This window comes from Orcinus orca, chromosome 21, assembly GCF_937001465.1.
Source record: "Orcinus orca chromosome 21, mOrcOrc1.1, whole genome shotgun sequence".
Lineage (NCBI taxonomy): Eukaryota > Metazoa > Chordata > Mammalia > Artiodactyla > Delphinidae > Orcinus > Orcinus orca.
In genome coordinates this window covers 5160804-5175524 of record NC_064579.1, presented here as the reverse complement: position 1 = coordinate 5175524, position 14721 = coordinate 5160804, and the positions used below count along the sequence as shown (strand labels likewise).

General features: G+C 44.7%; 1 protein-coding gene across 5 annotated transcripts in view; it reads left to right on the top strand.

Annotated features, from left to right (window-relative positions):
* PLEKHA2 (pleckstrin homology domain containing A2) overlaps positions 1 to 14692 on the top strand; it is a 57005-nt gene extending 42313 nt beyond the window's left edge. For all 5 annotated transcript variants that reach the window (XM_004284894.3, XM_049704282.1, XM_033415054.2 and 2 more), the window contains 3 exons: positions 2435 to 2498; positions 10274 to 10351; positions 10783 to 14692. In XM_004284894.3, coding sequence (XP_004284942.1) covers positions 2435 to 2498; positions 10274 to 10351; positions 10783 to 11145 — 505 coding nt within the window. In that variant the 3' untranslated portion in view covers positions 11146 to 14692. The remainder of the gene's footprint in view (positions 1 to 2434; positions 2499 to 10273; positions 10352 to 10782) is intronic.
* Positions 14693 to 14721: the final 29 nt, after the last annotated feature.

Below are 14721 nucleotides of genomic sequence, written 5' to 3'. Positions count from 1 at the left end.
GTTAATGTTTTGTTGACTTGAGTTGAATTGAAAGGCCACATGTAGCCTGAGAAGTAGATATGAAAAGGGTGGGGATTTCCTCCCTGTTTGCTTTTACCTCCCCTGTAGTAGATTACATGATTGTGCTGCATGTGCATGAATAATTTAAAAGGTTAAACCATCTTATCCAGAAAGAAGAGCCATCTCCACTCAGATACTCAGAAAGTAATTATAATAGCTAATGAAATGCATTTCAAAGGACCACTCTGTGACATTCATTGTACCAGGTGCCTCATATAACTTATGAGATGCCTTATATAACTTATAACTGATCTTTGCGGTAAGAAGCTTGGTAGAGGAGTGCTTCTGATTTCCATTTTACAGTTGGGGTAGAAAGGCTCACAAAGTTTTAAAAATATTCCTAAAATACCTTTTCCCAGTGGAGTCAGGATTGGGCCCCAGGTCTGTCTGACCCCTGATTGCCGTCCCCGCCCACGTGGGGCTTTAGTCTCACGCTCCTCCTTTGCCCAGGTGCCCATGTCACTGGCAGCGCACCTGCCATCTCCTTCCAAGTCCTGATTCCTGAAGCCAGCCCTGCCTGTGATCAGTCCTTTCTTTCTTTTTTTCTTTCTTTTTTTTTTTTTTTTAATTTTTTGACCACACCACATGGCATGTAGGATCTTAGTTCCTCAACCAGGAATCAAACCCGGGCCCCCTGCAGTGGACGTGCAGAGGCTTAACCACTGGACCACCGGGGAAGTTCCCCTGTGATTAGTCCTTTCTTGGAATTATTCTAACTCTTGGCATATAACACGCAGTCTAACATCTGACTGTAAAGTTTTGCTCTTTTATGTTCTTTCATGGGGAAGGAATTAGATCTTTTACTCCTTACATGTTCCCCATAGTGACTGGATGCACAGAGCAGGCATTTCACCCTGTAAATAATTTCGGCTGATGGGAGGTTTGTGGCTGAGCACTAGCTACCTCTCGCCTTCCTCCTTGCGGAAGTAGGGTCCCTCTTCCAAACCTCACACCCAGTTTGAAGCATCTTCCAGTGGTCTACTCTCTCCTTCCCTTTTTCCTCTTGAGCATCCAGTCCCCTTTTGAAAGCAGGGATTTAGGGAAGCTGATGCAGTTGCTGTGTGGGTGGAGAAAGGCTTTGGAAATAAGAGATTCAGGTCCCTTAGGAGAGGCACCTGGTAGTGGAGTAACTAAGAGCGTAGACTCTGGAGTTGGGCCCAGTTTCAAATCCTGGCTCTGCCGGTTCCTTACTCCGGTGCCATGGACAAGTCATGGAACCTCTCTGAGCCTGGGTTTCCCCATCCATAAAGTAGGGAAAGTCTTACTGCCTCATTGGATTGTTGGGAAGATTGGATGAAATAACACATTAAAAAACACAAAGAAGGGCTTCCCTGGTGGCGCAGTGGTTGAGAGTCCACCTGCCGATGCAGGGGACACGGGTTCGTGCCCCGGGCCGGGAAGATCCCACATGCCGTGGAGTGGCTGCGCCCGTGAGCCATGGCCGCTGAGCCTGCGCGTCCGGTGTGCTCCACAATGGGAGAGGCCACAACAGTGAGAGGCCCGCGTACCGCAAAAAAAACAAATAAACAAACAAAAAAATAACACAACAGATTGGTGGTTGTCAGAGGCGGAGGGTGGGGAGTGGCCGAAATGGGTGAAGGGGGTCGAAAGATACAAACCTCCAGTTATCAAATCAGTAAGTCCTGGGGATGCAATGTGCAGCACGGTGACTGTGGTTGATAGCACTGTATTCTATATTTGAAAGTTGCTAAGAGAGTAGATCTTAAAAGCTATAATCTCATCACGAGAAATAAAATTTGAGTGTTACGTACGAGACAGTGATCATTTGCAGTGTATACAAATATCAAATCATGTTGTACACCTGAAATGAATATACTGTTTTTTGTCTTACAAATATACTGTTCTATGTCCATTTCTTAATAATATATATGTATATAAAATATATATTTAATGGGGCATAATGGACAGAACAGTGTGTGCTTGTGTATATATATAAAACCAATAAAATTTTCATCTACTTGACGCTCAGATAAAAACACTTGAAACAGCACTTCTCACCAAGCACTTTTTATCAGTACATCTGAGCCACTGAAGAAACACACAGTCCTAGACGGTGTGGGGTGTGGTGCACGTGAGGCAAGAGGTTCTGGAGGCCAAGGAGCTTTGTCCTGTTAGAACTGGTGGTGGTGTGTACTGGGGAGGGGGATCCATGGGGATGGTTAAACCACTTGAGACCCTCCAGGAAGTGAAGCTAGAGGAAACCCTGTAATGCCTTCTGAGGCAGGGCAGCAGGAGGAATGGCCTGTGGATCCCCTTTTTAGGGTAGGGGGCACGGGTACCTGCCTCAGGGTGAATCAAGTCCTCAATGGGTGACCAGCATGCCTGGTAACTTTCTATCTCTTTCTCTGTCTAGCGATCTGCTGATGAGGGACAACCTGTTTGAAATAATAACCAGCTCCAGGACCTTCTACGTGCAGGTAAAAAGCTCGCTGCCAGAAGACGCTGACGTTCCTTCTCTGTGGGTGGTGTACTTGTAGGCCTGCCTTTCCCTTTGCTTTCTCTTTTATTTTGTTCGAAGTTTCTAGGTGGTAAATTTAGCCCCCGATAGTCAGTCCGACTCCCATTTTATTCTAAACAGGATGTTTGCCAAAAGCTTCCCAACCGTAAAATAATAAGAACGGGTTGAGCCGCTACACTGGGGAATGTGAGTTTGTACCAGCTGCTCGTAGCTGCTGGGCGCCAGCTCAGCAGAGAAAAGGGGAACTGGTCAGTGGTTTCACTTCTCCCTTGGAGGGTATTATAAGCCCCGTCTATGTGTGGACAGCACTGTGTGCGGAAGGACAAAAGCACAGAGGGCCCTGTGCGGGCACCAGGTGCACAGCCAGCTGCACAGAGAAAGCGATTGTTTGGACTCTGACGGTTCAGCTCTCAGAAGCATCTCCCCTCCACCCACAGCCTTGGAGTTCTCCCAACTCCTTCTCAAATCATAGGAGCTAGAAAGGCAGATTTCTAGCCTCTAGCATGGCCTAGACTTTCAAAGCCAAGTCCTCGCTGCAGCCTGCCTAGCCGTCCACAGAGCGTGCCTTGATTCCTGCAGCCTCACGGGGATGGTGCCCGTCGAGCGCCAAGACTGCCATGGAGTGTGTTGGTTGAAATGTGGGGCTCCCCGACCAAAGCTTCTCAGGGTTCCCCGCGCGCTCCCCACTCAACACCCTCCCTTTCGTGAGGTCGACCCTCACCCATTTCGTGAGCAGCAGGTCCCTCTGAGCGGGTCCCCCTTCCTGAGCCCAGCAGACGTGCTAGCAGCCTGAGGCATCTGTGTGTTCCATTCATTTAGACAAGCATCTGGGAAGAGCTGTGAAAAAGTGCTGCTGGGGCCCTAGAGCAGCCTCCACGGCCATTCAGGGACATGTTTGAGCTGTCGGTGCACCAAAAGAGTTTCCAGTTCTTGGACTAGACAGGTGGGGCGTTGCTTCATCCTGGGGACCCCGCATTCAACAGAGCGGATCCTGAACCCGAGAGGGAGATAGTCAGGTAAACAGGCAGTTAGAACAATGTGCAGAGGTGGGGAGGGCGTGTTGGAGAGATGAACGCAGGGGAGCTTTCGGGGCAGTGAAACTGTCCTGTGTGATACTGCAGTGGCAGATGTGTGAAATCGAATTTCACAGCACAGAGCATAAACCTTTAATATATGCAAATTTAAAAAATCATTTAGGAGGTCAGGTGATCCTAGCATGGCATGCAGAATATGACCAAAGAACCTAAATGTGTTACAAGTATGAAACAACCTCACTCATGGGGGTGGGGGAATAAAACAACAAAAAACAAAACAAGAAAACAGTGTGAGAAGGGCTACCCTTAGAGTGAGTAGTGGTTGCCATGGGAACTCCCAAGAAGGGTACCTCCCCCAGTCTCAGGGAGTCAAGGGAGTTTTCCTGAAGGAAGATACACGGAAGCCAAACCCTTGGTGGAAGAGTGACCCAGGCAGAGGGAACAGCAAACAACAGGGGTTAAAAAAGCTTGGAGATGAAAGGGGCACAGGTGCTGGGAAGCTGATATGGAGGGCCTGTGGCCTGTGGGCCTTGTTCAGGAGCTTGTATTTTATCCTGGGAGTTAGGGTCCTTGGAGGTTAAGCTAGGGGAGTGACCCAATCAGATCTGCCTCCTAAAAATCCCACTTGGGCAAGTGACCTAAGAGCCTTGTTTTCCTCATCTGTAAAGTGGAGATGAGAGCCCTCGGTCCTGGTCTTGTTGATGGGATGCTGGCGGTGGATGTCCTGTCTGGTGCAGTGTAGGGGACAGGTAAGAAAAGGGTTAGACAGGAGCCAGGGAGAGCAGTTGGAAGGCTGTTGTAATGAGAGATAAAGGTAGCCTGAACTTGGATGGATGGAGAAAAGTGGAAACATTTGAAGCTATTGATAAGTCCTTTCCAGGACTTGAGAGTTGATTGGATGTGGGGTGAAGGGAGCGATTATGCTGGGGTTAAGAGTCTAGAACAGAGCCTTGGACTGGAGATAGTGATTTGGGAAACATGAACGTCAACCAAAAAAAAAAAAAAGTTCAGAAGACACTGCATCCATCATTGGCACGAGTGTCTGCACATTGACCAGGACCTTATCATCATTTCTGTCCTACTTTGCCATCTGCTCCCACATTTCTAGGATAAAAGAACACTCACATCCCCCTGAATAAATAAATGAGCAAATGGACAAATCTGTGTATAGCACCAAAACTCAGAATAGAAGGTTGGAGAAGAGTAGAGATTAAAACTCTTTAAGAATATGTATTTATTCATTTAAAAACAACAACTATAAACTCGTTTATGTTAACAGAAGTAACATTTAATGAAAAATAACACTTTCTAAAACAAAAAAGCAACAGGAGTAGCATTTTTAAAATATATTTTTGCAAATCTCTTTAATGGCTGGTTTATTAGAAGACAGCAGGATTCTCATATCTGCTTCTGCACTCAGTTTGTGGCCATATGTTGTTTTGATGGAAGAGTATGAAGAAAATCTGGCCCCGCAGAGACATGTATTTGGAACAAAGGGATATTTTAATAGCTCTTTCAGGTAATTGTGGCTCTTCTTTGATTCTATACCGAAACTTGACAAATCGTAGTTTCTTAATGTTCAGGTGCTGTGTGGAATCAGAAGCTGGTATCAATAAACTTTCATACTCTTACATTAAAATCCATTGGTCAGTTTCGCACTCTGAATGGATCATATGTGGCAGGGCTGTATCTAAAGGTGGGATTGGTTCTTGGGGAGAGGTAGGGGTTATTAGCTGGTTGGAAAGGGAAGGCTGCAGAGGTTGGGAATAAGATTGAGAAGGAGATGCCTAAAGCTTTTGGACAGCTGCAATGGAAGTAACCAGAGGTGCATATGGGAAGCCTTTTATTGATGGCCCGTTAGAACTCAGTGCTTGAAACCATTGCAAATGTTATGATAACTGGTCTCATACCAGGTAATCAGAGCTCATCGGACTGCAGTGAAACCACAGACTGCAGTGACGCATTTAATACCCTTCGTTCCTCTCACCTCAAAACGTGCCCTCACGGACAGAAACCCTACTTTTCCTTTTGAACCAAGCACCAGAGACACGTACACACTTAAGCAGACCAGGAAGAGAGGAAGGTATAAGCTTGGCACTTCCCTTCTCGTTCTGTTGAGTTTCAAGGCTTTTTTTCTAGTCTCTTAGTAATTCACCACAGGGTGGGTGGATTTCAGCTCTGTGTTTTACTGGTTCATGGGGCTACCTTTGTGATGTGGTTTTAAGATATTTTTGAGTTTTTGATGAAAGCTAAGCACAGGCTTTCCATAAAAGATAGGTATACACATACACTGTAATTTTTGCATATAATTTTTGAGGTTTCACTTAATTTCTGTTGCCAGTGGAGTCCAGTTCTTAAAACTACTAATAGAGATTTAAAGTGTGATCTCAGTAATGTAATATCCTATTTCTTCTCGTGTGGGATCAGTATCTGCTTTTCTCTTTGAATAGTATATATATATATATATATATATATTTTTTTTTTTTAATAAATTTATTTATTTTTGGCCGCGTTTGGTGTTCATTGCTGGGCACGGGCTTTCTCTAGTTGCGGCGAGCGGAGGCCACTCTTCATTGCAGTGCGCGGGCTTCTCATTGCGGTGGCTTCTCTTGTTGCGGAACGCGGTCTCTAGGCGTGCAGGCTTCAGTAGTTGTGGCACGTGGGCTCAGTAGTTGTGGCTCGAGGGCTCTGGAGAGCAGGCTTAGTAGTTGTGGTGCAGGGGCTTAGTTGCTCCGCCGCATGTGGGATCTTCCCAGACCGGGGCTCGAACCCGTGTCCCTTGCATTGGCAGGCGGATTCTTAACCACTGCGCCACCAGGGAAGCCCCTTGAATAATGTTTTAAACATTAGTGACCATTAAAATAATGTTTACTACTGTTTATTATCCTCATGGCTGGGTTCATTACCTAGGTTATCCGACAGAAAAATGTCCTTAAACGGAATTAGTGCATTAGGGAAGAAATGTAATTAGCAAACAATTTCCGTCTCAAATACTAAATGTTTTAAGAAAGAGATTTAATTGTTTTTCCCATCATATTAGCAAAGATTTTTTAAAAATTGTAATATTTAAAACAAAAAAAAAGTAAAAAATAAAAGGGAATTCCCTGTCAGTCCAGTGGTTAGGACTCCACGCTTTCACTGCCGTGGGCCCAGGTTCCCTCCCTGGTTGGGGAACTAAGATCCTGCAAGCTCGCACTGTGGCCAAAAAATAAAAAAAAGTTTTTTAACTGTAATATTTAATTCTAACAAGGGTGCATGTAATATACATACATACATATATATGTTTAAATGAAATCTATATTATTGACTAGAAATCACTCTGGCCATATATAAGAAGAGCCTTAAAAGCGTGGATACTCTGGGACTTTCCCGGCGATCCAGTGGTTAAGACTCTGCACTTCCACTGCAGGGGGCGTGGGTTCGATCCCAGGAACTAAGATCCCACATGCCATGCGGTGTGGGCCCCCCACCCCCGCCCCGCAAAAAAAAGCATGCATACTCTTTAGCAACTTCCCTGGGAGCTGAAGAATCTTAAGTATGAAAAAAGCTTTATACACGAAGATGTGAATAGCAGCATTGTTTATATTAGAGAATTGGAAATGATCTGAACGAATTCTAGAGGATCTGGATTCTTGTGTTTGAGTTTCCAGCTGTTAAGTCAGGTGATTCCCAGTGTTCTCTGATTCAGGATTCCTTGCTAAGTGGAGCTGGGGTGAGCACACCTAGGTTGGTTGAGTGATTGCTTCTAGAGAAGGAGTGAGTGTTTGTTGACTGTCTCAAAGGACAGTCAGATAGGTGGTCTGTGGCTTGTGGGTGGGGCGTTTTTTGCTATGGTGATAAAAGGACTAAAAGTAGCTTAAAAAGCCCTGGAAACTGACTATTGGACTGTCATCATGGGGGTCTTGCAATCTGTTTAATGAAAACGTTCCATCTCCTGTGTGATGCGGGAGACCTTTGTCTCTCCCTTAGCTCCCATCCCCATCTTTCCCTCTGTCTTCTCACATTTCCCCACCAAATCAACTTCTGTTCCCCTAGAAGGAAAATCTGTAAGAAATGCTATTCTGCTGATGGACAATTTAATTGCCACCGTCTCATTCCAATTCAAAATAGCCTTTCTTCTCCCCCAAATATGTTACCTTATTATTTTTTTTTTACAGAAGTTGCCTTTAATTATCTTTTGCTCATATTATTTTAATTTACTTGACAATGACGATAATTTACATGCAGAGGCTCTTTCCATATAACACACCCCCAGAGTTGCAACTTGCTGTCTTCTACATTACTTTTTGTTTCCAGGGTCATCTCTATAATGTAATTGACTAGTGAAGTAATTAAGAATTTGAATATGACTTTCTACATAAATTAAGAAGCATGCTGGGGCTTCCCTGGTGGTGCAGTGGTTGAGGTCTGCCTGCCAATGCAGGGGACGCGGGTTCGTGCCCCAGTCCGGGAGGATCCCGCATGCCGCAGAGCGGCTGGGCCCGTGGGCCATGGCCGCTGAGCCTGCGCGTCCGGAGCCTGTGCTCCGCAGCGGGAGAGGCCGCAACAGTGAGAGGCCCGTGTACCGCAAAAAAAAAAAAAAAAAAAAAAAAAGCATGCTGTAATATTATTCTGCTTACAGTTGAAAACTTTTTTAATTAGCAAAGTATTCTTTTGAAACTGAGATTGGAAAATGCAATGTATAATTGGTCACTTTTTCCAGAGAAAAGCAATACAACTAAGGTGAATTGAGATATAATACAGTTTTACTTTAAATTTCCTAACTGTAGAAATAGACATTAGCATTCATGGATAATGTTATTTATAATAGAAATAATTATTAATATCTTTTCAAACAACCCAAGGAATCTGAGAGACTTCAAGAAATATAGACATGTGTACAGAAATCCTTAAGAAGGCTGAAAAGAATACAATAGAAAACAGGTAGGCAGTGAAGACCTGGTCACCCTCCCGTCTGTAAACCATTTTATGGGGCTGATAAACGAGCATATTAAGAAAAAGTATGTTATCTTACTTGATCCCAACAATTTGATCCTTTAGGTAAGAATTATCCACAGTTTGAGTATGAAGAAAATGAAATTAAAACGTTATAGGGAGAAGGCAGCAAACATATTTATAATATTGGAATTTAAGGCTTCACCTGTGTCCCTCATATAATAATAACAACAACAACAACGATAATGACTAATATGAAGCCCTTTCTGTGTATTAGGCTCTTTCAAACTGCCTTACCTAAATGAGTTCATTTAATTTTTCCCAATAGTTCTACTTGTGGAACAGGTTAGCTAGCCCTGCTATCAGTAAAATACCTTCTGGAAGAATCTTGGAGACCGTGTCCTGGTTATCTTTTTAGACTAGGGATGGATTTCTCTTTCTGGGAAACCACCAGGTTGTCAGGCAACTGGGAAAAGAAAAGTCCAGGGAAGAGAGAGGGCAGGTGAATTTGCAGCTATGGTGCGTGAGAGGGGTCTTCTCCAGGGGCACCGTTGCTGCCTCTCTTTGGCCCAGCGTGCCAGGGTGTGAAACTGTTCCCCTTGTAAGTGTCCTGCACACACCTAACCAGGGAGGGTTGGTTTGGGGACAGGATGGGGTAAGCATGCAAATTTGAGGGTTTTAAAAAGACTGGTCAAGTATTACCTTGATATAATGTAAAGGGAAAGCATCATTCTAGGGATGGGGAGAGTGAGGGGTATATGTGGAGAATTTTGCAGGCCAGTGTGTGTGATGTTTGCATTCATGTATGCACGGGCATGCAAATGCACGCTGGTAATTTTGGGTGGCTCTATCAGGGGAAGGTGCAGGGCGACAGAGAGAGGTTAACTAATAAAACGTTTCTGGAAGTCAAGGCTTCATTCAGTCTTGGTCCCATCTGTGTGCCTGGTACCTGATGTCACGTGTCACCCTGAGTAAGGCCTCAGTAAATGTTTGCCAGGTTCACTTGGATTCAGCTCCTGTAAAGCTGGAAAGCACTGAGAATTCCCAGGGCTCTACCTACCGTGGCTTGGCTTCTGATTTTCCTCTTTCTTCACAGAGCCGCTGCTGCCCCCTTCTGGGGTTGCTCGGTATTTCTGAGGGAAGAACTTTTTAAGGCCTCGGCTGTGCCCTCCCTGCATGTTGGTGAGCTTGGTGCTGCAAGTCTAGTAACTCTTGAGGCCTGGATGGGACTCAGGACAGACCCAGATCACTTGTGCTTTGAGAGAAGCCCTATTCCTGGAGAAACCACCTGTCTGGGAGGATTTGGTTTTAATGGGACTGGAGCTGAAAGTGGGATCATTTGTTGGGATAGCCGTGGTAGAAGGATGACTGCACTGGGTGTCAGGAGAACTGGAATCTAGACCAGCCCTAAACCTTGGGCTCTGGCTTTCTGGGCTTCATTTTCCTTTTCTGTAAAACAGGGGGTGAGGCCAGGCCGATTGTGTTCCAGAGGGGGTGAGGGACTTCAGTAGGGATGGGCCTCTAAGCTCTCCCTCTGTCACGACCTCTGCCCCACTTTGAGCCCTTTTATTTATGGGGTGACAAATATGATTTTTCTGGGGAAAAAAATGTCCTCAGAAGTCCGAAAGCCACTGGCCTGGATGGTCTCTGAGATCCCTTCCAGCTTTAATGGTGTGATTTTACGAACTTAGAATTGAGTCACAGGCGTGAAAGCTGAAATCACAGTGCCAGACGTGTCTCTGTAAGTGTGGTGGGTGTTTTGCAGGCAGACAGTCCAGAAGACATGCACAGCTGGATTAAGGAGATCGGGGCAGCTGTCCAGGCCCTCAAGTGCCACCCCAGAGTAAGTCACTTCCTTCCTGTTCACAGTCACTGTCAAGCTCGTGAGGAGTTGTCCCGAGTGGGTGGGTTTTATTTGGTGATGTAGGGAAGCAGCCCGGTGCCCAGATGCAGCCCCGGGCTGTCTTGCTTGTTTTTCTCTTTTGACTGGTTTGGGTACAGATTTTTATTTTTTGTTTTTTTCAGTAGTTGGAGGAAGTGAGGTAGGGTTGGATAGAGAACCAGAGCTTCCGATGTGTCCTGCACATCTCCCTGCCAGGCAGACCTTGACACTTCTGGGGTGAATGCCGCTGGCCACATTTAATTTCTATAGACGCGTGTCTCTGGGCCTGTGAGGGTGGTGATCCTGGAGGGGGTCCTCTTCCTGGGACCTTGGGATAAACATTGTCAGGAAAACTCTTACTTTCCTCTTTTTCCCGCCTTTTATTTTTGTAGGAAATGTCCTTTTCTCGATCCATTTCTCTGACCCGCTCTGGAAGCTCCAGCCTCTCAGGGGGGCCCAACTCTGTCTTGTGCAGAGGGCGGCCGCCTCTGGAGGAGAGAAGGGCCCTCTGCAAAGCCCCCTCCGTGGCTTCCTCCTGGCAGCCCTGGACACCTGTCCCCCAGGCTGGGGAAAAGCTGCTGCCCACTGAAGAGACTCCTGAGGACTCTTTCTTCATGCCTCGACTTGGGGAGAGCAGTACTTCTGGGGTGCTGCCCAGCTCCCGGATAAGGCACAGATCAGAGCCCCAGCACCCCAAGGAGAAGCCATTTGTGTTCAACCTCGATGATGAAAACATACGGACCTCTGATGTGTGATGAGGCGCAGTGCCCAGGAGGGAAGGGGAGGACTCAGATGTCCAAGGGGCCGTGACTCAGTTTCTCCACCTGCTGGAGGACAGTCGGAGGCCTTCCTGGCACTCACATCCCTGTGGAGCTCTCTTGGGGGAGGGGAGCATCCAGCTGTTTTTTTTTTTTTTTTTTTAAATCAATGCAGTGTTTTTAATTCGGGAAAGTCACCAGGTTAGACCTGTAGGCTTGCTCAGTGGAGAGCAGGGTGCCTCTTACCTTGACTCTTCCATGGTCCACCTGGTGAGCGGAGGTTGGAAATCCAATTTCATCCCTAACCAAGTTTTTGTTCCTTGTCCTTGTCTTATTAGTTTCTTCCCTTTGTTTTCAGGCCGGGTGCAGAACCTTGAGGCCAGTCATCTGGTTTTATCCTATTGCTGTTCATTGGCTGAAGTTTGACTGTGAAGTAGGAGGGTGGGAACTCACCCAACTGAAACTGGGGGAAGCAGTGGGGGACACCCAGGCTCCAGCTTGGCCGGGATACATTCTGAGGGGAGGTGTTAAAATCTGGGCGCTGGTCGTGGGGGGGCCCTGAATGTCGACCAGGGCAGATTCCCCCAACCTCCAGGGGACCTCCATAGGGGAAGAAATAGGGACTTCTTGTAAGGAATGGGAGAATGCACTCCCTACCCCAGTGCATCAGCCAGTTTCGGGAATTACTCTGTTCTCTTTGAGATGTTCTTTCACCCCAAATACTGTCGCTGTGAGAGACAGACCTGCCCACCCTGTTGCTGTGTCAGGCCCTTAGGATAGGTTTATCAGTGTTCAGTGCTGAGAACAGAACAGACATTGCCCTTGATACGGCGTTACTTGGAATGTGTGGAGGGTTGATGAGTGTATGATAATTCACTTGTGTGATACATCACATCTGTATTTTAGAGTTTGAGAGTTGCTTTAAAGCACGTGCTGGGAAGAGATGGTGTTGAGTTCATCCAGCTAAAAATTTTTGATCCATGTTTTCCAGACAGAAGAAAAGGTCTCTTTTCGCAAAGACAGATGATCTTGGGTTCTTGACTCTCAGCTCTTCTTTCGTGGGCCGACAGTAGTCTGATTTGAAGTGCTGTATATTGTATACCTTGGCAGGTTTGCTTTCTTTCTGTTCTTTGTGTTGCCCTTTGGGTGATGCCTCGTGTCTGTACTTGCATGATGAAATCTTGTCGTCTGACGAGGTCCTATGTTCATAACAGTGAGGAGATAACAAAGATCATCTTGAGAGATATTTATATCTTTAATAAAATAGAAACTGTGCAGAGAAACATTGATTTACAGCCTATGCATTGCTGGTTAGAGATTTCCCAGGTAGAAGAGCATAGATTGTATTTCCCATCCCGTATTTTAGGATGTACCTTCTTCCATTTGACAAGAGATCCTATTTCCAGGGTCCCTGGGAGAAATTATCTGTCCAGCTTATGTGGTGAACTGCTACCAAGGTTCCCTAAAGGGAGGGAGCTTAACTCAGTTCTATCTAGAACTCTTTATCAGCTAGATCAGTTAATTTTGTCTTTAAATTAAGAATTAACGAGTAGAGGAGGAGACTGTGATCAGAAAATCCTTAGTGGCTTGAGGGAAATCTTCTGTTTGTTTCGGGCAGTGTAGTTTCCTTGAAGACTGTGTCAGGTTGAGAACTTTTCTTGACCGTACTTCTTTGGAGATAACTTTCACTTAAATTGTTTGCCCTAGTGGTCCTGATATAAAAAAGGAAATCTACTCTAGATTTCTCTCTCTCTCTCTTTTTCCCCTCTTTTCTGCAGCCTCCTGTATACTTTTGTCCTTAGAAATCCCTGGTTTGGAGATTATTTATTTATGAGTGATCAAGGTGATAACATACTTCAAGTAGCCTGGTTTCAAGAAGCCATTACGAATTCTTAAAGTTCTTTGTCTCAGGTTTCATCTTCAGATTTTCCTCAAGAAAATTCTTTGGCTAGGTGAAAGAAAGTGCACAGAGATATGGAACTAACAAAGATAAATTAGGACCTTTTGAGATCTCTGTAAACATTCCCTGACTCATGGAAAGATGTCATCTCCTGGTGTTTAACTTGTGAAAATCTACCCATTTCTTCCTCTTTTAAATCAACTCTCTGCTCGATTACTACTGCTAAATTAATTGGCCATTATGGTAAGCTGATCTGTTTCTTATTCAGTAAGGTTTATTTTGAGAATGTATTAAATTAAACATACTTATAAATCCAGATTATATTATCATAATAGAGGGGAAACAAGGATTCTAGTTGGCAGATACTTGGGAATTCCAAGTTAGAGAGTTGTTAATGTAGTTCCAACACCAGATAAATATAATTATCTTCAATGAAGCTTAGAGGCATTCTCATTGCCAAATCTTATTTCAGAATTCCTTTCGTGTTCATATTTCTTAGCTTCTGGTTAATTTCACATCACACCTTTTAATGTCACTACACATGTGAGCCAAAGATGGTGCATATACGACCAAAGCATTTGGTTTCAAATGTGAAAAATGGAACCAAATGGAAAAAACAAGGAGGGGATGCAATATCGATTAGTAGTTAAGTGCATAGGCTCTGGAATAAATCTGTTTTTTTTTTTTAAAAACAGGAACCAAAAAAGGTACTGCATTTTTTTGTGTGTGTGGAATAAAAACGTTCTCTGAGTTGTGCTGTCTTCATAAGACTTTTGACATGGTCTTGACCCACTGTGTGTAACAGCTTCAGGTGTCTCCCCATAGGTGAACTATTATTGTCCACCGTTCTTGAAAGTTAAGGAATTGCTTGCTCAGGGTCAGCTGATGGCTGGTGAACGTAGTTTGGCCTTTTGCATTCTGTGAGATGACAGTTCGTACTAAGGTGTCCATCAGGTAAAGCGATCTCAGGTGAAAATTGCAGAGTTACACATCTGTTTCTGAATAGAATGCTGAGCTCCCATGAGAAAGAGTCCAACTTCATAGTTCACTTGAAGCAGAAGGTGGTTTGTTGTTTTATTTTTTTCCCCTGAATGTAACTGTGCTCTGATATGGTCTGAAAGGATCCAATAAATAAGTGGCAGATTCAGTAGTTGGGCAGTGGGATTTGATATGTTTGTTTTCACTGTTAACCAGATAAATAGGCATAAGGAAGTAGCAGAGTTTTGGAAACTGAGTTTCCCAAATCAGCTTTGTTTATAAAGTTTGAACATGTCAGAAACGGACAGATTTATTACATCTTTTCTACCAATGTCACTTTTTTCCCTTAGTCCCTTCTTCTCTCTGTTACTGCCTGCAGTAGTGAATTACAGTCACTCATGCTTGGTAGAGTTTCAATAAAGAGATTATTTGGCCCCAAAACATATTGTTTGACCCCTTCCCCCGCTGCTCCCCAAGGTGTAGCATGATTCTGTGTTTTGAACCAGTATGTTTCAGCTGTGAAATGCACTTGTAGGCTGAGCTGAGTGCATGGAAACTCTTACGCTTCTCATTTTAAGCGATCTCCTACTTGGTATGTAGCAAAAAATAATTTTCTAAAACTGTTTTGTCTCTTGTTTTGTAATAAAAACCATGTGAAATACTGAAGTAGGTTGTGTGTTTTCCTAACTCTGATC